General features: G+C 34.2%; 1 protein-coding gene across 8 annotated transcripts in view; it reads left to right on the forward strand.

Annotated features, from left to right (window-relative positions):
* Positions 1-623: 623 nt before the first annotated feature.
* Positions 624-24,861, forward strand: part of LOC124370496 (trihelix transcription factor GT-1-like) — a 36,116-nt gene continuing 11,878 nt past the window's right edge. The window contains exon 1 of one of the 8 annotated variants that reach the window (XM_046828792.1): positions 624-1,214. In XM_046828792.1, the coding sequence (XP_046684748.1) occupies positions 1,145-1,214 (70 nt within the window). In that variant the 5' untranslated portion in view covers positions 624-1,144. Of the gene's footprint in view, positions 1,215-1,245; positions 1,366-1,395; positions 1,601-24,861 lie in introns of those variants that run through there. The other 7 variants (XM_046828791.1, XM_046828788.1, XR_006923187.1 and 4 more) reach the window with 7 other exon arrangements.

Below are 24,861 nucleotides of genomic sequence, written 5' to 3' on the forward strand. Positions count from 1 at the left end.
AGGGAAAGGGGAATTGTTTTACCCCAAATTTAACGCGTTCGGGCCACGGGCAGTAATGAATAAATCAAAACTACTGGATAGATTTTAATAATTTTTTCAGTGAGTGACATAGGCTATATATATTATACCCGTGCGAAGCCGGGGCGGGCCGCTAGTATAAATATATAGGAAAGTATTATTGACTCATCAAAATTAGAGTCATCATGTATGACAACTAAAAAAGATTAAAATGAAATGCATAAATATAAATTATAACGTCAAGAGCCCATAAGTTCTAATGGAAATCAAATTTACAATTATCATTAATGCTCATCATGCTGTCATTAATTAACCAGTATTGAATGTTCATCCTAGAATTACTGAATGTCCAATTAATGAGAAAATTGTATGTTTAATTCATTTGGTGTTTTTATATCGACATCTTTTATTGATTCAACATAATGCCCATTTGTACGTACAATTCTATAGGAACTGTGCCCGTTTGTTATTCTATAGGACAATTTTTGAAAATGTCGTGTTTTTTTGCAGTCCGAGGAGACCTCTAAAAAAATAAGTCACGAGAAAAAGAGTAGTTCAATACTGGTATTTTAACCCTTATAATACCCTCCCATTTCGACCTCCACGAAAACTAGTGCGGCTGGAAATCGCTTAATTTCTTATGGGAATATTCCTGTAGCAATTTCAAGGGAAAACAAGTTGTGTACTTGTTTTTAAAATGCATATTGGTCTCAGTTCTCAGTCTATCAAGCTGTATAGATGTGTTTAGGTCTCTATTGTATTTCATCAGTATTGCACATTATATAATCATGCTACAAGAAATAGTGCAACTACAAGAGCTCATTTGATGATTTTGTTTGATTAACCAATAGTTATAAAAAATAAATTTAATTGACCCCATGGTAAACACAGCACAATAAAACATAAATGCTGAGCTGGTTTTTGGTTGGTTGTTGTTTCTGGCCGTTCTCAGTAGTCAGTAGTCAGTTCTCACTCTAGCTATTCAAGATTCTCAGGTGTTGGCGCAAGAGAGATAGCGATGTTAGTGTGTTTTGAGTTTGAGTGATAAGGAATCTGTGTTTTTTTTAATAGTTATTATAATATTTGTAACTTTCCTCAAAACATTTTAGTCGATACAAGATTGATAATGGAAGAAGATACACAATTGAAGAATGATATTATTTTATCTGATGAAGAGGAATCTATAACAGGGGCAGGTATGTGGATGATCATGCTTGATGCTCAATGGTACAGGCAGTGTATTATAAAATAACCTGCAAATAAATGTCTCTAAATCTGTAATTCATTTGTCCATGATGACGTGAAATTGATTGGATTTGTTTAACACTGCCTGAACGAGCTTAAAATGTAAACAAATTAAAACAGTTTTTCTTATATTTAGCCTACATTGATTAAATTAACATATAGTGGGATTGATTCCATAGTTTCTAGAAAAAGAAGGGTACATTGTTGAGGTTAAGTATTTTTATTGACAGCTTGTGGATTCACACCAACAAAAACACTGTAATTTATTTTCAAATATAGGCTATACCTAACAGTTTAATTTTGAATGAGATCAACTTTGTTGAGAAATTTGAAAATGGTATGACTGGATTTACCATATTATCATTAGCCTATCTAAAAAAATGTAACTTTGGTTAGTCATCTATGTCTAATAGTGTTCAATGCAAAATGTGTCTCCCTATTATAATGAAATACCTGTGGTACCAAATATAGATTTAGGCTAGTGTGACAGGATAGTAATATTCAATTTTACTTGAATGAGGAAAATTTATTATTTTCTGCACCATTATAAGCGGCCACCATTAAAATCGAATCATGAGTATTGATTAGGAATATTGAAACTATTGAATACAACATTTGATTTATAGATATTCATAATTAATCATTGCCAGTTGTTTTTGCTTTATTTATGGGGTAGGGTACGATAAGCGGACCCGGTTTTTTATATCGAAATTGGCAAACGATATTACTTAATCATAACCATCGATACAATCAATCGATACTGATTAATTATTTTGATCAATTAACTTAAATAATCTATATCAGCAGCTTTAAACACTATAAAATAATACAAGTAAGGTAATATTTCAATTTTATGTAAGTAACATTTGATTATTAACCCTAGAATGGTAACGCCTATTTGCCACACATAAATGGTAACGCGTAGTCTCTGACTACTTTAGGGAAAAATGAATAAAAATTTATAACAATTAAATTAAAATTAAATTTATTTACAAATGACATTATTTACATCTTAGAGGCCATGTTTCCTGATTTTTGTTGATTTCAGTCTTTATTGGAACACTTTACACACAGCATTCCTCGGTGCTCCAATCAAATATGTTTACTGTATAACATTTTGTGCACTGGAATCGAGTCATTCTCCTTTTTTTCGCTGGGCAAACTGCACATATCTTCCTTGTTCCTGCTTCTTCAATAACATTTTGAGCCTCAGATGTTGATCGGCCAACGACAACTTCAATGTTGCGTTTGAGATTCCTTGATAAATTTGGCAGTTTTTGTCTTCCCTGAATGTGCGGAGTTGTTAGTTCAACACATGTTTTATTAGCAAATGCCCTTCTTGTCATTGGTTTAATTTTTTTTGACAATACCTGATGGACATAAATAACAAATGAGTTGATCAAAATGACCAAAAAAACGCTTCATCATGATCACTTTCTTGTTCATCACAATCACTTCGTTCAAGTTCAGATAGTATTTCTCTTATTTCGAAACTAGTGTTCAGTGGATCAGCCATGGTTACGTGACCATCCACGGTAAAAATTACCACAAGAACTAACACTACAATCTCACTAAACAACTTTTCATATATTTACTCAGCAACAAAAAAGTAACATAAACGGTAACGCGTAGTCTACCAGACGACTATGGGCTCACTGAAATGAACTGAGTGAATGAAACAAAATGGAACCCTATCCATCATTGACCTTGGCTGGCAGGGGGAAGGTATTGGTGGTGGGGGGTCGGTCACGTCATGCACCTGCCACCTGGACCGGTTTTTGTAGCTTGCGTCGTCTGAGAGACTACGCGTTACCATTCTAGGGTTAAAAATGACAGTCAATTTTAGAAAACTACACGACATTGCTTGATCACTGTAAATATTAGGTCCATATTTTAATTTAACACATATGATTGTTATTGAGAACTATAGATACTTTATATCGATTGATAGTCTAGGATTTGAGATGCGAATATTAGGTATCGATGATTACATTCTTTGATATAAAAAACCGGGTTCGCTTGTAGTACCCTACCCTATTTATGTATTGAGTAGGCTAGTGACAACAGCAAGAACAATGGCGATGAACATGCAATTATTGTCTCAAATTGTATTTTCACCTTGCTTGGCTGCAGTGTAATAAACGGTCAACCACGACAATCAAATCATAATTAATCATACTCTTACTCTTACTCCCATGGCCATGGATACCCTAGGTGGTATTTGGCTTCGCCAACCAGCTGCCTCCATCTCTCCCTGTCTTCACAATCCCCCTGACCCGCTCTCAATTTCCGCAAGTCCTTCTCCACCTGGTCCTTCCAGCGATTTTTGGGTCTACCTCGAGGTCTTCTTCCAACTGGATTGTGTTTCCAAACCTCTTTAATCAATTTATCATCCTCCCTCCTCATCACATGGCCTGCCCACCGAAGTCTCTTGCTCTTTGCTTCTCCTGCAATGTCTGGAGATTGAAACATCTCTCTGATTTCTTGGTTGTGCCTGATTCTCCATCCATCTCCATCTCTAATAGGTCCGAAAATGTTCCTCAAAATTTTATTCTCGAATGTAACCAATCTCTTTTCTGCCTGTTTATCTATAATCCATGTCTCTGCTCCATAGAGAAGAACTGGTCTTATAACAGTCTTATATATTCTTAATTTTGTTTTGTAAGACAGTAATTTTGATTTTAAAATATTATTTATGCGTACATGCTTCTATTTGCCAAATTTATTCTATTTTGGATTTCTATTAGTTCATTACTCTTTGAATTAACTATTGCTCCGAGGTATTTGAATCTTCCAACCTGTTCGAATTTATGGTTCAGTATTTCCAAATCTTCTCTACCATTATTTCCTCGCCTAAAATAAATCAACTTTGTCTTAGCGTTGTTAATTTCTAGTCCTATTGACCGGGTTTTGTCTATTAATATTCCTGTCATCTCCATCAGTTCATCTCTGTCATTGGAAACTAACACCACGTCATCCGCAAATGCCAGTGCTCCTATCTTAGTTCCAATGCTTATACCTAGTTTCCTATTTCTTATTTCTTTCAACGCTTCTTCCAGGGCTAAATTGAACAGTAATGGAGATGATCATAATTAATCATGATTACAAATATCTATATTATCGAATACAACATTTGACCTATAGAAAATCATTGCCAGCTGTTTTTATTTCATTTATGTACTATAAGGCTGGTGACATTGGTTAGAACAATGGGAATGAACAGGCAAATATTGGCCCAAAATGTTTTTTTTTTTTTTTTTTTTTTTTTTTTTTTTTTTTTTTTTTTTTTTTTTTTTATTGATTAAAGTTTTAAATGGTTGTAAGAGAAAGTGCTTACTACATAAGAAATAAACACTAATAAATAAAGTTTCCAAAATGGAAAGAATAGGTGGTAGATTCCGTTTGGAAATTTTCCCAAAATGAACTAAATTCACTCTCAAATATCTATTACTTTATTTGGTACGACATCTTGTTTTCTGTTTTCAGTATTAGAGGGTCATGAATATCGATAATTCAATATCATTCGATAATCATGATTTAATTGTGTTGGTGGCCGCTTATTATAATGCAGCCCCTTACTGCTTTAAATCTGCAGTGTACAGTTTGTAGTATAAGAAATAGGAACTCAGCCATTCTTTTGTTGCGGACGTGACAGTTACACACCTTCTCATTAGAATAAAAATTAAAGTTTTTTTTTTTCTATAAATATTTAATACCAAGCAGATAGACAAATGTGTATTCAATTTTCATCCTGAATATAAAATACATAACATTATTTGTTTTAAATGCCATATCTAATAGAGTTGGTGTTACGGACGTGACGTGAAAAGCACCTAGGTTCTGACATAGTATGACAACTGTTTAAAAGTCTGTTAATTATTTGAGAAATATGCAATTTAAAATTATCTGTGATAGTCTTAAGAAAATTTCCTACTGGGAAACATTAATGTCTAATCAGAAAACATTGGAAATAAAAAATAAAAAAAATGTAAACATTGTTACGGACGTGACTGGGGTTTGTTACGGACGTGACTGGGGTTTGTTACGGACGTGACAATAAAGTAAAATTTCTCATTAAAAACCATTTATTTGACACAATGCACACTTTAACATATATTATATGTAATAATATAATCATGTAATATATGTGTGTGAGGGCTAAAATCGCCATGGGCGAGAGAAAAATCACCGTGAGTGGTGGAAAAACTTTACCTGATCTAAAACCTGAATAATGTAAAAAAATTACAAGAAGAATATTACTGACTAGTCAGTAACAATAAAATAATAATAATAAATAAAATAATGACTAAATTGTCTTAGTGACAGAGCTTGACAAAAGTCCAAGTCCTAACTTTTACAGAGCAACATCATTTTTAAACTGGTAAAGAATTCTACCTCCCTTGGTAATTATATCAGGTTTAGGCAAAATGCCAACGATCTGGTCACAAGATATAAAGCTTATGTCATTTTCATTAGGCTTAAACGTAGATTTGCCTCCATAAGGTTCCATAAACATAACTTCAATTTCACGATCAGGCTGTACTTCTCCTTCGAGTTACTGCCACAAAATTCAAAGTCTTTTTACCCGTGGTAAATGAGACGACAAGGTACACATCCAGCTTCAATTCATCAAATGTGTATGGAGCAGGTTTCGTTGTATTTTCTTCTTCTTTAGAGCTGTCCTCAGAGTCAGTATACACATCCTTAAACCTATAGAAGCGGTCATGATCTTTTGTTAGAGTCATTGAACTAGAAGGGTTGTCTTCTTCTTCACTTGAAGGTTCATCACTTAAAGATTCTTCTACAATTGGAACTTTTAACATCAAATCAACCGATGTCTTACCAATGAGCATGTAGTTATCGTCATACCCCTGAAAGTGATGCATATAGATTGTATTTTAGGTATCTCAATCAGGTTGTCCCATCTTTTAGTGAGGAGTGTTGCAACTGAATCTACTTCAGCCTGTGGGACAAATAAAATGACAGTCTCTTTGCACTTTACTTTGGCTGTCTCATAAAAATCATAAGGCATGCTCACAAAACATTGCCTCCCTTGAACTTCCCTCCAGACAGTTCTCTTGACAGAACCTCCCACTCCATCAACTGCCCCTTTGCCGTGCCCCGAAGCAAAAAAATTCCACTCCAACGTAACTCCAAAATCTTTCTCAGCGTAGCAGACAATTGCGACATTATACCGGCTCCTAAATTGGCCTGCACAGTTGTCTGAAAAAACAATCAACTTATTTACTTGTGGAACTACTTCCTTAAATTTAACTATAATTGCCTTCATAAAAGCAAACACTGAGTTTTTGCTGTGTTTCAAGTCATCACTTATGACAGCAAAACTGTATACTTTGTCATTGTGCCAAATACAACAGGTAAATATTGTAGTTTGGTTATGAGCCCAGTGAGCGCTTTGAATTTCATCCTGTTGGATGATCGAATAATTTTCTGCAAAGTCTACTTGCATTACAGCACTTTTGGGGTTCTTGGTCAAAGATTTTTTACACTTCTCAAAGTATTGTGCCTGTACTCTTTTAATATATGTGTGCGTCTTAAATGCAGCTAGTTGACTGTTTAATGTTAAAACCATCCTCTTCAACGTTGTAGTATTTTCTACCAACTTAGGTCTATTATTTACTGTTTTCCACTCCTTCCACTTGAGCCTTTTATTCATATCAACATCAGAACTCAGCAGAGTCTCTAATTTTTGAATACAGTTCTCGCATTCATTTGTCATACAGGTCACTGATTCTGTATCACAACAAACTGACCCTAAAAGCTCATTATGAGTTTTTGGGAATGCAGGATGAAATTTAGATATTGGTTCATTCAAGAACGAGAAGTTGGCGTGTTTAATGCAAACACATACTGTATGGGGCATCTCACTTAAGGGCAGGATGTGTTTAGGCCGCAAGCTATAAAACTTAGATTTTGAAATCTTCTCGTCTGGATGCGAACTTTTAAACTGTTCATAAGCCTCTCTAATTCCCATAACCATATGGCGAATTTGGATCAGGCCCCGTTTCCCAGTAAGAGGGTCCTTTACAGATTTGACATCCCTTTTTCCTGGAGCCTGACGGCTAATCTCATCATTGTTAAAAAATTCAATCACGCTCTGTTTGCACTCTTCTGATAGTTGTCTTGATCCAGATTTTCTTGTTTTAAAAATATTTTTAACTATCTCAGGACCAAGGTTTTCATACATTAAACGCTTAAAAACTGCAAGTTTTTTTGACGGACTCTTAGGCAACAAAGCTTTTACCTTCTTCACAGCCTTTCCTAGGGTTCTTGGACTTTTGTAAGAGCCAAGATCAGACCCAGAGACTTCAACATTAACATTTTTCTTTCTCAACCTGCAACGACGCTGTCTTTCCCTATCTTTTTCCCTTTTTAGGAGTAAAAGTTTATTATCACCATGTAAATCTTCTTTTTCCTTAGCTTTGACGGCTCTCTTACGCAACTTATCTTTCTCAAGATGCTCTTGCCACTTAGTTGGATTTTCCTTCTTCTTCGCTCTGCATTTGGCAACACGATCTCTACTCGACATTTTCTGGAAAAAATAAAACAGGTTATATTAGTTTTAAATAACCACTCCAAAACTATAAGTTTAAGACTATAACATAACTAGAAATGTAACCTCTATGTAATCAGTAGGCCTAAGCGGTGATCACATCTGCCCACTTCATCCAGTTGCGGTGTGGGTATGTCCAGTAACTCAGTAACTGGCGAATAGGAATGCCCAATGAAGACAAGTGAAGGTTTAACCTTTACTGTTGTTTAGAATCCATTAAAATTACAAATACTGTAGGCTATCTAAGGGTTTGATATCACCACTCACCCACAACCTTAATTATATTGGCATATTTTACTCAAACGAAGTTTAATGTTTAGCACACATTTTTTTATGGTTGGAAACACAAGGCACCATGTAAGCCTAGGCTACTGAAATCACTGCAAGGTACAAAAACAAACTTCAAGTAGGCCTATAGGTTTTAAAAGCACACACAAGCTGTTAAACACTGCCTTTTCCATATCAGACAAGATAGTATCGTGTTTAACAGTACGAGATGTCACGTCTGTAACACTTATTTTTTGTCGAAAATATTTTTATTCATTCACATAAAGACTACCAATTAATTAAAAAAGGTACACTCCTAACTTTTATAAAATTTCATGTTGATTAACCAACTATTACAATTGGTATTTAAACTTTTAGTAGTTTTTTGTTACGGACGTGACATCAAGAATTGATTTTTGTATTAGTTAAAAAAACCAGCAAAAACTTACCAAATCAAAATGAAAATTTCCCCAGTTGAAGAGAAAACTTCAATCTTCTTGAACATAACCTCAATTTGTTTGGAGGGAAACTATTAACAATGTATCAGCTGTCCAAAAAAAACATATGTTTGGTTACATCTAGCCAGTAAGAAAGCTACAACTTCAAAGCTAAAGAAAATGACAAAATAATTTTTTTTTAATGCAAAATATTATCAGTTCTACTTTTATTAGATGTTTTGAAAGGCTTTATTAACGGTTATATTAGGAAATTCAGTAATTAATTTTTTATACCCTTAGGTGTATGTTTGAAAAGAATGGCTGAACTCAGCCATTCTTTTGTTGCGGACGTGACAGTTACACACCTTCTCATTAGAATAAAAATTAAAGTTTTTTTTTTTCTATAAATATTTAATACCAAGCAGATAGACAAATGTGTATTCAATTTTCATCCTGAATATAAAATACATAACATTATTTGTTTTAAATGCCATATCTAATAGAGTTGGTGTTACGGACGTGACGTGAAAAGCACCTAGGTTCTGACATAGTATGACAACTGTTTAAAAGTCTGTTAATTATTTGAGAAATATGCAATTTAAAATTATCTGTGATAGTCTTAAGAAAATTTCCTACTGGGAAACATTAATGTCTAATCAGAAAACATTGGAAATAAAAAATAAAAAAAATGTAAACATTGTTACGGACGTGACTGGGGTTTGTTACGGACGTGACTGGGGTTTGTTACGGACGTGACAATAAAGTAAAATTTCTCATTAAAAACCATTTATTTGACACAATGCACACTTTAACATATATTATATGTAATAATATAATCATGTAATATATGTGTGTGAGGGCTAAAATCGCCATGGGCGAGAGAAAAATCACCGTGAGTGGTGGAAAAACTTTACCTGATCTAAAACCTGAATAATGTAAAAAAATTACAAGAAGAATATTACTGACTAGTCAGTAACAATAAAATAATAATAATAAATAAAATAATGACTAAATTGTCTTAGTGACAGAGCTTGACAAAAGTCCAAGTCCTAACTTTTACAGAGCAACATCATTTTTAAACTGGTAAAGAATTCTACCTCCCTTGGTAATTATATCAGGTTTAGGCAAAATGCCAACGATCTGGTCACAAGATATAAAGCTTATGTCATTTTCATTAGGCTTAAACGTAGATTTGCCTCCATAAGGTTCCATAAACATAACTTCAATTTCACGATCAGGCTGTACTTCTCCTTCGAGTTACTGCCACAAAATTCAAAGTCTTTTTACCCGTGGTAAATGAGACGACAAGGTACACATCCAGCTTCAATTCATCAAATGTGTATGGAGCAGGTTTCGTTGTATTTTCTTCTTCTTCTTTAGAGCTGTCCTCAGAGTCAGTATACACATCCTTAAACCTATAGAAGCGGTCATGATCTTTTGTTAGAGTCATTGAACTAGAAGGGTTGTCTTCTTCTTCACTTGAAGGTTCATCACTTAAAGATTCTTCTACAATTGGAACTTTTAACATCAAATCAACCGATGTCTTACCAATGAGCATGTAGTTATCGTCATACCCCTGAAAGTGATGCATATAGATTGTATTTTAGGTATCTCAATCAGGTTGTCCCATCTTTTAGTGAGGAGTGTTGCAACTGAATCTACTTCAGCCTGTGGGACAAATAAAATGACAGTCTCTTTGCACTTTACTTTGGCTGTCTCATAAAAATCATAAGGCATGCTCACAAAACATTGCCTCCCTTGAACTTCCCTCCAGACAGTTCTCTTGACAGAACCTCCCACTCCATCAACTGCCCCTTTGCCGTGCCCCGAAGCAAAAAAATTCCACTCCAACGTAACTCCAAAATCTTTCTCAGCGTAGCAGACAATTGCGACATTATACCGGCTCCTAAATTGGCCTGCACAGTTGTCTGAAAAAACAATCAACTTATTTACTTGTGGAACTACTTCCTTAAATTTAACTATAATTGCCTTCATAAAAGCAAACACTGAGTTTTTGCTGTGTTTCAAGTCATCACTTATGACAGCAAAACTGTATACTTTGTCATTGTGCCAAATACAACAGGTAAATATTGTAGTTTGGTTATGAGCCCAGTGAGCGCTTTGAATTTCATCCTGTTGGATGATCGAATAATTTTCTGCAAAGTCTACTTGCATTACAGCACTTTTGGGGTTCTTGGTCAAAGATTTTTTACACTTCTCAAAGTATTGTGCCTGTACTCTTTTAATATATGTGTGCGTCTTAAATGCAGCTAGTTGACTGTTTAATGTTAAAACCATCCTCTTCAACGTTGTAGTATTTTCTACCAACTTAGGTCTATTATTTACTGTTTTCCACTCCTTCCACTTGAGCCTTTTATTCATATCAACATCAGAACTCAGCAGAGTCTCTAATTTTTGAATACAGTTCTCGCATTCATTTGTCATACAGGTCACTGATTCTGTATCACAACAAACTGACCCTAAAAGCTCATTATGAGTTTTTGGGAATGCAGGATGAAATTTAGATATTGGTTCATTCAAGAACGAGAAGTTGGCGTGTTTAATGCAAACACATACTGTATGGGGCATCTCACTTAAGGGCAGGATGTGTTTAGGCCGCAAGCTATAAAACTTAGATTTTGAAATCTTCTCGTCTGGATGCGAACTTTTAAACTGTTCATAAGCCTCTCTAATTCCCATAACCATATGGCGAATTTGGATCAGGCCCCGTTTCCCAGTAAGAGGGTCCTTTACAGATTTGACATCCCTTTTTCCTGGAGCCTGACGGCTAATCTCATCATTGTTAAAAAATTCAATCACGCTCTGTTTGCACTCTTCTGATAGTTGTCTTGATCCAGATTTTCTTGTTTTAAAAATATTTTTAACTATCTCAGGACCAAGGTTTTCATACATTAAACGCTTAAAAACTGCAAGTTTTTTTGACGGACTCTTAGGCAACAAAGCTTTTACCTTCTTCACAGCCTTTCCTAGGGTTCTTGGACTTTTGTAAGAGCCAAGATCAGACCCAGAGACTTCAACATTAACATTTTTCTTTCTCAACCTGCAACGACGCTGTCTTTCCCTATCTTTTTCCCTTTTTAGGAGTAAAAGTTTATTATCACCATGTAAATCTTCTTTTTCCTTAGCTCTGACGGCTCTCTTACGCAACTTATCTTTCTCAAGATGCTCTTGCCACTTAGTTGGATTTTCCTTCTTCTTCGCTCTGCATTTGGCAACACGATCTCTACTCGACATTTTCTGGAAAAAATAAAACAGGTTATATTAGTTTTAAATAACCACTCCAAAACTATAAGTTTAAGACTATAACATAACTAGAAATGTAACCTCTATGTAATCAGTAGGCCTAAGCGGTGATCACATCTGCCCACTTCATCCAGTTGCGGTGTGGGTATGTCCAGTAACTCAGTAACTGGCGAATAGGAATGCCCAATGAAGACAAGTGAAGGTTTAACCTTTACTGTTGTTTAGAATCCATTAAAATTACAAATACTGTAGGCTATCTAAGGGTTTGATATCACCACTCACCCACAACCTTAATTATATTGGCATATTTTACTCAAACGAAGTTTAATGTTTAGCACACATTTTTTTATGGTTGGAAACACAAGGCACCATGTAAGCCTAGGCTACTGAAATCACTGCAAGGTACAAAAACAAACTTCAAGTAGGCCTATAGGTTTTAAAAGCACACACAAGCTGTTAAACACTGCCTTTTCCATATCAGACAAGATAGTATCGTGTTTAACAGTACGAGATGTCACGTCTGTAACACTTATTTTTTGTCGAAAATATTTTTATTCATTCACATAAAGACTACCAATTAATTAAAAAAGGTACACTCCTAACTTTTATAAAATTTCATGTTGATTAACCAACTATTACAATTGGTATTTAAACTTTTAGTAGTTTTTTGTTACGGACGTGACATCAAGAATTGATTTTTGTATTAGTTAAAAAAACCAGCAAAAACTTACCAAATCAAAATGAAAATTTCCCCAGTTGAAGAGAAAACTTCAATCTTCTTGAACATAACCTCAATTTGTTTGGAGGGAAAACTATTAACAATGTATCAGCTGTCCAAAAAAAAACATATGTTTGGTTACATCTAGCCAGTAAGAAAGCTACAACTTCAAAGCTAAAGAAAATGACAAAATAATTTTTTTTAATGCAAAATATTATCAGTTCTACTTTTATTAGATGTTTTGAAAGGCTTTATTAACGGTTATATTAGGAAATTCAGTAATTAATTTTTATACCCTTAGGTGTATGTTTGAAAAGAATGGCTGAACTAGAATTAAAGGTGGAAGTCAAATAGTGTATTGCTACATGAAAAGTCAGGACAAACACAACGTTGCAAAAAATGCACTTGAAAAGATTTTTTAACGTTCTAAATTTGGCATTATGAATTTATTGGAAACCTTACTATTTCAGTAGGTATCAAACAAATTATGATTTTTTTAAATTAGTTAATGTAGTTTTAATAGCATCAGTGCCTACCTGCAGTATTAGGCCTACCATTTCAGATTGGCTAAAGTAATCATAATTACTAGGCTACTGCTCAAACATAGTTGAAATAAAGTTTAATTATTTTATATAATCTAAAACAAATACATTTCTTTTACATATAAAATTATAGCTTCACTATAACACAAATTTAAAAAACTAAATTCAGTTCAACATTATTGCTCAAAATCATTCAAAGTAAAAACACTTGTTTGGTATTTGACTAATGGCAGCAAGTACAATGACGATGTAGCCTGCTACATATGTTCTTTTAGTGTCACAAGAAGTCAGACAAGTTTTAGTATAATGATCAGGTAGCCATTAGAAAATAAGAAACACAAAAATTAAGGTAGAAATCCTTCATTAACATTGCTGGGCAATAACAAGGTTCATGCGTAGTCAACACATTACCACTGTCTGGTGCGTAACAGTCAATTCGCTCCTGTACATAATGACTAACTAGTGCAGGGGTTCTCATCCTTTTTAAACCTATGAACCGCATTTTGTGTTCAAAATTTTGACGGCAAACGTAAATTTCAATTGGGGGCGAGGCATTGAACACCACTAAGTAAATAGGACATGTTACCTGTAAAATGCTGTGGTTTTATTGTATGGTATTCCTGATCAAATATTTGATAAACAGTAAATTTATTCTTCCACTAATAAAAGTATGACAGGAAGACAAACAGTAACGTAAAGTAAAAACTAAAACAAAATACAATATTTTTGATCGCTTTATATAGTCTGCGGACAAGCGTGATCAGCCTTTCTGCTCTCTGCCCAATCTGCTGTTCTTACTTATTTCAATGTTGTAATGGATGCAATTGTAAAAAGAGTGCTTCCGTGATAACGAGGCTGATAAAAAAAAAACAATAGTGCTGGAATTAAAATAAATGTTATCTAAAGTGTTTGGAAGTAAGCCACTGTGTGCCATGTGTGATGTTCGCTGAATCAATTAAATAATCAAAAATATTAAGTGAAAATTAAACGGAAACCAAACATTATTGACTCAAGGATAAACTGGTAAGCTTTTTTAAACTAAAATGTCAGGCTCTGAAAAATCAAATAGGAAATATCACTAAAATGATTAAAAGTAATACTAACCAAAATGCTCTTCATTAAACATTTTTCAGTTAGAGAACAATACGTCATACAATAGCAGAAGAATTGATACTTCCTGCTGCTATTGATATCGTTTCACGGGTGATAAGTCCCCAAGAAGCTTTAAAGATCAAAAATATCCCACTGTTAAATGACTCAATAGCACGAAGAATTTAACAAGCTTTAAATTAAAATAAAACAGAAGCAAGGGAAGTTCAGAAATGTGACCATTTTATTAAAAAAAGAAGAAGATAATAATAAAAATTACATTTCTTAGAGTTTAGATAATCAGATATTTTAAAAAATCAGAGTAATGGAACTTGAACTTTCAAAATAAGTGCGAGTAATAGAGACAAAGTTAAGTTAGTTAGGTTTTCTTCCAAAAATTAACCATCAATATTGTTGATACATTTATGCAAACACAATAAAAACCATTTATATTCTGGCATGTCAAAATAAATGACTAAAACAGTATCTAGGCTACTGTAAAGAAATTCAAAATGATCATTTTCTTTTTGTACATGAAGGGTTAAAAGAATAGCCTATTTATTTTCACCATTAGTAAATACAATAACAAATTCTGCACAACTTTCAAAATTAGGCTAATTTTGGAAAAATATAATTTGACATGATTTTGGTCATTGCACATTTTTTATATTTTTTCCGCATTTATTTTCTGAATGTGGTAGTAGGTACTCTTTTAAGTGGCATGCTGCATTTGTATGGATAAAGAGTGATTCTTTGTTGGCAATATGGTATAATATAGATGGAAAAACAATATACATTTCGGGAATTAACTGTTTAGCGTAATTAGAATATTCTGTTTTCGAAACCTGCACTTTGGGTTAAGGACAAGTCTCCAAACAACTAATGATGGTTTTCATTTGATATGGTGAAACACTTTTGCATACTTATATGAGAATGTAATATATAAGACAGTAAACTGTTTATCGGAGTTTTTGTTACATCGTTATCATCTCCTATCTGTTTTGATGTTTATAAAATTGATTTAGAGCCCTTTTATAAATGTGATTTGTGTCGGTATGATGAAAAATATCAGATGTAGCACATTTTGGCTGGCAATTTTATACCAGCAAAGATTCTGTCTTAATGACTGATGTTTTTATAGGAGTAAAGGTATATTTTAGTACAGTTTTGCTAACATAATCGTACCACGATAGATACTGTGGTATTGCATGCCGTTTATAGGTTAATGATTTTTAAATCAATGGAAAAGATGATGCCTGTTCATCTGATAACTATTTATATGATGTAAATTTACATAACTGGTATGTAGCATACTAATCTTTCACTTATAGTATACTTATCTTGTGTCTCCTGAAAGAATGGTTTGACATCATCTCTAAATGTGATACAAATGGCAAATGTTACACTTTTAAATCTCTATATGTAAAAGGCAAAGTCCTCACATATTCACTCGCTCATCACTAAATCTCCAACTTTCCGATAACCTAAAAATTTGAAATTTCTGTAGAGATTGAAATGAGGTTTTATCTAGAAGAACTGTATTTTGTTCTCTATGTCCTACAACAATGAAATTTGACGTGTGTCTAATATTCTTAGCAGGCAAATACAAGATTTTTTCATAAAGCTCAACTACATCAATATGGATTGAAATAAGGTTGCAACGCCCAGAATAACTATATTTTTGTTTTTACAATCTCCCAATATCCCAGAAAGATGGAGTTTGACACACATAACACATGACTTACATAGAATATCAAAGCATGTTCATAAAACTCTACCCGTAGGGGTTGAAATTAGGTTTGCACCTATAAGAACTATAATTAGTTTTCAACTTCCCAGAAAGGTGAAAATTGACACACATATATTATGCCCTCAACAGAGTACTGGCACTGGAAATACTGTAGGCCAGATTACAATGGTCAGAATTAGTCACTTTTATATGATAGATTTTCAAGACCTATTTATGTGTATATTTTCTTGATCAGGGCAACAAAGCATAAATTAAATAATACCTTAGACTGTAAGTAAATTACAATTACAGGAAGTAGTGGGTTTTTGACCAATGTAAACTTTTCAGATCAATTCATATATATTCTTGACCAGGGAAACATTACTGTGGCACCTGAAGTTGTTTCCAATGGTCAAAAATAGCAACTTTTTCACCAAAAGTTACTATTTACTTTCTAGACCAACAAAATATTTTTGTTTGAATACCCTTTGGCAAATTGGAATGGATATAAACTCAAAATATTTTTGTTTGAATACCCTTTGGCAAATTGGAATGGATATAAACTCAATATATTTTTGTTTGAATACCCTTTGGCAAATTGGAATGGATATAAACTCAATATTTGTACTGAATCAATCCAAACCATCAATAATCTATGTTATGTGTAGAACATATATGTGCCCTTATACATGATAACAATGCAAACTCTACTACGGCACCAGGAATAGATTTCGATACTTGGAAGTATTTACTTTTTGACCGAAGTAGACTTTTCAAACTCAATGATCGGGAAACCCTGAATTAACTATTTCTACAAATCTTCCACAAATCAGACTGCTGGTATAAATGTAGACGAGTAAGTGTTAATATAATAGATTAAAAAATAGTTCATTGAAAAGTTACATTTCGGGAGCTGAGTTCGAGGAAGACCATACAGTACGGTGTAATTCAAGGAAGTACTTTAGGTCCTATATTATTTCTTGATATATATGAACAAATTTAGGTAAAATAAATATGGCAAATGGTAAAATATTTTTATACGCGGATGACACAAGCTCTGTGTTTCGAGGGGTCCAGCTGGCCAGAGGTGTATGGGGCGGCTGAGCGTGGTCTAAACACTGTAAAGCGCTGGTTTGACCAAAATGGACTCACTATCAACGTCAAAAAAACAAAGTGCATGGCAGTGGCACTTCGGACGGGTCATGATCCGGACAATTTACACCTGAGGCTTCACACTTGTGGCGGAGTGGCTGGCTGTATGTCATGTGAATGTGTAGAGCGTGTATCTGAGTACAAGTATTTAGGAGTATTTTTTGATAATCGGTTGAAATGGACAGCTCATATCCAATATATAAGATGTAAGTTGAGGAAACACATTTTTATTTTTAAAAAACTTTGTAATATATTAACATTTGATTTACTAAAAATGGTTTATTACGCATTCGTACAGTCTATTTCTGCAGTACGGAATTATTGCTTGGGGTGGGACATTTAAGAGCTCGCTGTTACCATTAGAAATCGTCCAAAAAGCAATTATTAAAGCTGCCTTGAAAAAAAATCGTCTTTATCCTTCAGATTTTTTATTTGATGAATTTTAAGGTTTTTAACGTTAGACATTTATATGTTAGAAATATTATAATGTACATGTTCAAAAACCACAGTAATATTTTTAATCAAGTAAGCCATAGCTACTCGACCAGATTGGCAGTGTCCTCTGGGATTATTGCCCCAAAATTAGAGAAGTCCATCAATTGCACAAATTCACACTACATTGCAAATATAATTTTTCCTAAATTAACCAGATTGTCTTAAGTTACCAAGTGTTTACAAATCCGTCACTTATAAAAGAAAGTAACCTCATGGCTACTAAACATAGATAAAGTTGAGTTAGAATATTTTATAACTTCTTTGTATGCACATTAGCATAATTGTTGAACCTATGTTCGTTCATCGCTATCATTGACAGTGGGTTGGTGGTGTCATGATGTTGTAACTGTGTAGGATTGAGTGTTGATAGAGTGTCTTTTGATCGTGGTAAATATAGGGACAGGAAGGGGGAGATAAAAGTAAAGGGGAGCAGGGGGGGATAGAGAGGGGGGGAGGGAGAGAGAGAGAGTGAGAGAGAGAGAGAGAGAGAGAGGAGAGAGGGAAATGAAAATGAAATGAAAAATGACTTTATTTACAGAGGCGAAGTTAGGACTTAAAAGTCCTCTCTACCACTTAACCTCCAAAACAAAACAAACAAAGTAAAATATAATCATACCTATACCACACATCATCATACATTGTAAGTGACACGTAAAACTAAATCACTTTAATAGTTACTTACATATTGGTTTTAACATAATAATGTATATATATACCAATTATAATTAAAATAAACCATGTCGATTAAACTCTAACAAAAATCTCTTAATGCAACATGCAACTAATAAAACTATCCTATCCTAACAGCATTCATTCCCCATCCACGCAACTTACATACAGTTACCCCAAGTGTAACCACAAGAACCACCAACCGTCACTCCTGCCGAGCCCGCAGCAGAAAGGCCCTAACCTCCGCCCCAAAGCGATCGCTCTTGTCAATACTTCTGATGTTGTCTGGGAGAGCGTATCCACAATCGACATGCGGAAACAGTGAAAGATTTATTATATAAGGCTGTCCTATGAATTGGAATTGATAATAAAAGATGCACCCCTACGAGTTCTACGTGCACTAATATCAGACATAAAAAACGAAACTTTGGGCCAGATAACTTGGACAACCATTGTGGATTAGTGCGTGCAACAGACTAAGTACATGAAGATCTCTAAGTTCTTTGGATTTTAATAGGGATAATTGCTCAAAATAAGGAGATACGTGATCATCACGTCGTAAGTTGAAAATGAAACCGAATACAATAATTCTGTGCACGCTGAATTTTATTAGAAAGGTCAAACAGTCATGTCATTGATCACCACGTCACAGTAATTGAAGTGAGGTAAAACTAGAGTTTTCACCAACATCACTCTAACATCCAACGGCAAGTACTGTGCAAATCGCTTGAGGCCATGTATACAGGCAAAAACCCTATTACACATTAGTGACACCTGATCAGCCCATCCCAGGCTTTTGTTGATAGTTATTCCCAGGTTTTTTACTTTTTCATTGTAAACTATTTCTTTGTTGTTCAGTATCAGTCTTGGAGCAGTATTAATGTCGATTTTAGTAATAAGCCTTTGATAGCCTATTAAAATACAGTTAGTCTTGGTTTCATTAAATTTCAGTCCATGTCTGCAAGTCCAGTAAGCTATTGAATCAATATCAAAGTTCATTACTTGTACACAAGTGTCCATCTCATTAGGTGAAAAGTGGCGGTAAATTTGTAAATCGTCAGCGTAAAGATGGAACTTTGAGTGTCGGATACTAGTAGTTATGTCATTAATGTAGAGTGTAAAAAGAAGTGGTCCAAGTACAGAACCCTGAGGCACCCCTCGGATGACAGGTTTCCACTCGGAGCACCCATTGTCAGTCTTGACACGCTGCTGTCGCTCGGAGAGATATGACCCCACCCACCTGACACAACCATCAGAGAAACCATACCTCTTCAATTTGATCAGTAAAAGAGGGAGAGAGGGAGAGAGGAGAGAGAGAGGAGAAGAGAGAGAGAGAGGAGAGAGAGAGAGAGAGAGAGAGAGAGAGAGAGAGAGAGAGAGAGAGAGAGAGAGAGAGATTATAATGGTTATGTGTGGCGTGAGTGTATAAGTGTGTGAGAGGTTCCAAGCCTCCTAATTAACCGATATCTCGTATTTTGGATAAATTCAGTTTATATTCTTGTTATCATTTATGAATCATCCATTATCATATTATCATTTCTGCGGTTGTTATCTGGTTGTAATCTTATTGACAAAACACTTGCTTTGTTGTAGCTATGAAGTATTTGTTTTTTCTTATATTACGAGCATACAAAAGTTGCATTTCATGTTGTCATTACGTTTGTTTTTCCATACGAAGATTTACATTACTTTTTATGTTGATGAGTACATATTCATGCTGCTGATCGCGTCTCGAATCTCCACACACAGGCTATGCCCATGTGGAGATCATTTCCTGTTTTTGCATGTATGTTGAGATCTTTGTAACTATGAGAGAGAGGAAATAAATAAATATTCATTCATTCATTCATTTGGGTTTGCTTTTTTTAGAGGACGCAATTTTATTTTATTTTTTACTTCAATGAGGGGTTAGTAAAAGTTTAATTTCAAGTTTGTGAAGTCGCCACTCATGTCTCTCGGCCGCCATCTTGTAAAAAGGGGTGCAAAAGGTTTTTTATGTATCTTACAAATCAAAAACCTTTTAAAACATTTCTTGGTGCTAATAACATTTTCTATAAATTTACTCCTGTAAATTTTTGTCATAAAATTAAAATTAACAAAGTTATCAACAAAAAAGGGTGAAAATTTGGGACAAATTTATAGTTTTATATCAATAAAGGATAAAATTGTACACACACACATATATATATTGTTTTATTACATCCAGTAATTAAAAAATTCTAACTGTCAGATTACCAATGTTCCTCCATATAATTGTCAGATTATTATATAGGATGAGAAGTACATCAACTTGAGCCATTTGTAAAAATATCTGACGCACTCAAGTATTTCAAGGTCACATTTTTTTACATTTTCAAAAATCGTTCATGACTTATGGTCACCTCGAAATCGTCGGACATTTGAATAGGACACTTTTTTGAGGTCACTTAACATTAACATATCCTCTGATTATCTGACATGCTCGAATAACTTTTTCTTTTTTTCCTACATCTTTTTTACGACAACGTTGTGTTCACTACTCTTCAGATTAATATCTCTTGATTATCTGAAAGACAGCGCGTATACACTATGGATGTCTGAAATGCTCAAATAGTTCTATGTGATTTTTTTTACATTTTAGAAAATTTGTGCACGCTCACTTTCCCACTAAAGTAGAAAACTCAACATAGACTTTATTGTTGTAGGACCTAATCTTCTCAATCCAGTAGGTTCCCATGACACTGTAGTAACTGCAAATTTAGCATCCCATGCTCCCCTACTAATAGTATATATTTCTGGTTGATAACTGTAAAACTGTCAGTAACTAGATTATTATCTAATGGCAGTGCCTTTGTCTAACTGCAATAATTAAAATCCTCAAGTCCCACTGGTTAGTTAATTTCCAGATATGTAGTGCCTGTAGTGGTCTCCTTACATAATTTTAATCTTGCCCGATGGAAAACTCCCCAATCATCGGTTACTTAGGCCAGCAGACAAGATGATAAAAAGTATGCCTGGGTAGCTGGAGCACTCAGTAGGTTTTTAGTTCTTAGACTTACAAGGCGATTGTCATCACTATTACCTAAGTTTTTCAGTTAATATTACGTAGATACATTGTTATAGAATAAAATATTTCAACCTTGCTGAAAATGGAGCCATCCATGGAAACAAAACATTTTAATAACGTAGAAAGATAAATAACCAAACATAAATGGACCGTTTTGGCAGAAGAAGATTGTCAATCATATAAGATCCATAGTTGTTTAATAATAAACCAATGTGGATAAGAGCACAAAACTAAACAAGTGTAATTAAGGAAGTGGAAAGAGTTCGTCTGAGAACGGTAATCACTAAGTACAGTAGCTATAGAATTTTGTGAGAGCCGCTTTCATTATTGCAGGGACTGTAAAACTAAAGCTGTTGGTTTGAGAAAGGGCAGATAATAAAGTTGAGGAAGTAGTAGGATTGCTGGCTTGAAGTGCAATTTAGCAAGGAGCTATTGATGGAAAGAAGTTTTTGTCAAGTCATAGTCTTTTGATCATATCCATGTCATAAGCGAAGAACAAGAAAGTATTAGTAGATGTATTGCACACTGAACAAAACATAAAGCAGCACTGTGATTATTGTGTGAACAATGGAGTAGAAGAAGACAACCTTACATGTAGGTCATGGGACAATCGATAACGCAATGGAATATGTCTGAAAAGCACATCAATCTGGCATCTAGTAAAGGCATTAGAGATTGAAATCATGAAATATAAGACAGTGAAGGAAGACCTCTAAAGAAACCTAATAGACAGTGTCAGAGCTCAAGACGATGTTGTGTTCAGTCTTGGAATAAAGGAAAAGAGGAGTTTATTTTCAATCAGTAAGAATATGACACGAGTAACAATATAGGGTATTGGTGTCTCATGAATCGATTTTCTTTACCTGTGAAAAACGCAATGACTTTCTCAATGATTGGAAGATCAAGTCAAAAACTGCATTGTAACTGTCAAACTTCCCAATGATCAAGTCTTTTGGCTTTAGAGCACTTTTTGACGTGACGTCTTATAATTCGATGGAGCCGGCTGCACGCACCAAAAAACATGACTCATGCGGCGTTACCTCGCTCTGAGGCGTTCCATTTAAGGCTTGAAGTGCAAGCGAGAGTGCAGAACATCTGTTCGACATCTTTCTCTCTCCTACTTGAGTGAGCGATGCGTCCGCGTGTACAGCTGCTATACAATAATACATTTACATGTTTTCGTCAAGTATGAAGTGCAGTGAAAAGTGAATGTGGTGTCAATTGTTTATAGCAACGATAATTGCGGCGATAAAGGTAATGATTCTTTCGATATTAAATATATGTTCAGTGATATATTGTTGAATATTCGTGCTTTCATCATTAAAATAAATAGCATTGCAGCGATTGTACGTTATGCTATAATTGACAAAACTATAACAATAAGTTAACAGAACTATTTCACGATGAGTAAAAAATCAATGGCTTTACTATTCAATCAAAATAATTATCGAGCGTAGCTATGATTTCAAAAAATTTAAACATAAATGTTAAATCTTCCACATATAACAACGTGTCTGAAATGGCAGTTGGACCAGCCAGCCGTCAAAGGGAACAACTTTCTCCTATATCAAACACATTGAGGCGGGCTTTTAAAAAGCTAGAGTTACAAAAATTTTAACGATGTTTTCAAATTTAAGATTTATGAACAATGATTTAATCACAGTTTATTCTTATATTAAAGTATTCAAAATTATTACTTTTTTACAACAAATTACAATTAAATTTGCAAAAATATTCTTATGACGTCACATTCAACTATCGTCAGTAAACTGACTTTACGTACAACCGGTTCTTTTTCTCAGAAGTAGATTTGATTTTTTTTTATAGCACGGGTTGTGTAAAATAAAGCTGGACTCTATAGATTTCCATATCCTTTAGTTTTATGGTCTTTATAAACAAAATTGGCAACGTTTGGCAAGTTTCTGATAATGGTTTCTTTATATGAGGCTTACTCTGAAAGTTTTGAGATACAGATACAGTGGATACTCTAATAATTGTATCATTATTATCTGATTGTCAGAGCATCAATCAGTACCACAGCAACTTAGGTTCAACAGTGTACATGACTGTATCATCTGTTTGGAAAGACCAATTTCCTAAGGTCTTGGAGTTATTGAGAGATCATTTTCTAGCTATGGTTTTAAAGTCGATTTGTCTCAAGAGGAGTGGATCGAACATCTCAAAATTGTTTTTGGTTCATCATCTCGAGCTACTGTTTTTAGGTGGTATACAGAATTTCCAAAGGGCCATAGTTCACTTCAAGACGACAAACATTCAGGAAGCTGCATTTCACGTTACTCAAGAAAACGTTGATTGGGTGCACACTATATCCACCAGTACATCCTTACCTAGTGATTGGTTGCTAAGCAGTGTGAATAATATTGCATGACGTGAATGCTTGTAAGTCACAAAAATTATTTTTTTATGAATACCTCACAATTTGAAAGATGAGCAAAGAGCTAAACGTGTGAGAATCAGCTGACAGATCCTTCCAACTGTTTATAATATTGGTCACCGGATTATTTCTAAAATTGTTACTGATGAGATGTACATATCGGTACCATTTTATGACATTCCAACTTGAAGAGAGATTTGCATTTGGATGTTCGAAGAAGAGTCATTCCCCACAATGGTCAAGAAACAGCAATTTTGCACCACGACAATGCCTTGTCTCATACTGTTGCAAAAACTTTGAGGTTTGGTCCGAAGTGGCATCAAAACGTTGGAGCACTCCCCTTATTCACCCAATCTTGCTACGAGCAACTTCTGATTATTTTACAATCTGAAGCAACATTTACACAGTTGGAAACCAAAATTTGTGGTGAGAGTTATAAATATTTTGACTCCGTTCCAAAAGTTGAGTATCTGAGTGCTTTCAATGAGTGGAAAATTGGACTTCCAAAACATCCATTGACACTGGAGAGGATTGCTTTGAACACTCCAACCGTTTGTTAAGTTTAGCACAATATTTATATATCTTCAGGGTGACACTTGTACAAGTTATTTGATTCCCTAGAGTTACAGTTCTCAAAATTGAGAATAAACAACATATAACATGAGTAACTTTCTCAGTGAAGTGTTTATTGTTCTTGTCAGACCACTTAAACGGTGGGTGTCCACCCAAATATTTTCTTCACAGCAGCCAACTATTTGGGAATCTTTACATGTTCAAATCTAATTATATGTGGTCAATATCTCGACTAAACATTAATTGGATATATTGATCTTCCTCCTGAGATTTATGGAAATCTAACAAACTCACGCCTTTTATTTTTATTTATTCATTATACATTAAGAACGATCAATTTTGGTACAACCTTAAGATACAAGGATTATCCAAAACTATAAATTCCTCTTTTTAAAAGTTAGTTGTGGACTATAGTTTTACAAAATAAACTTAGTTTGATCTCAGATATGTTTTATGTTCTTAAAAAAGTTCTTGAGTCATTCAAACCGAAACCAGTGAAGCAAAGTTTTAAAAACAGTTTTTTGAGTTTCCAGCATTATGTGTAATATACTCCTGTCTTGCTATAACAAGCTTTACAAGTGTGTGAAATAAACTATTGATTAATTACAATTGCTGGAAAACAGTATGATTAGGTGTCTGCACCAATAG

The sequence above is a fragment of the Homalodisca vitripennis genome, unplaced genomic scaffold, assembly GCF_021130785.1.
Source record: "Homalodisca vitripennis isolate AUS2020 unplaced genomic scaffold, UT_GWSS_2.1 ScUCBcl_231;HRSCAF=1720, whole genome shotgun sequence".
In the NCBI taxonomy this organism is placed as follows: Eukaryota; Metazoa; Arthropoda; class Insecta; order Hemiptera; family Cicadellidae; genus Homalodisca; species Homalodisca vitripennis.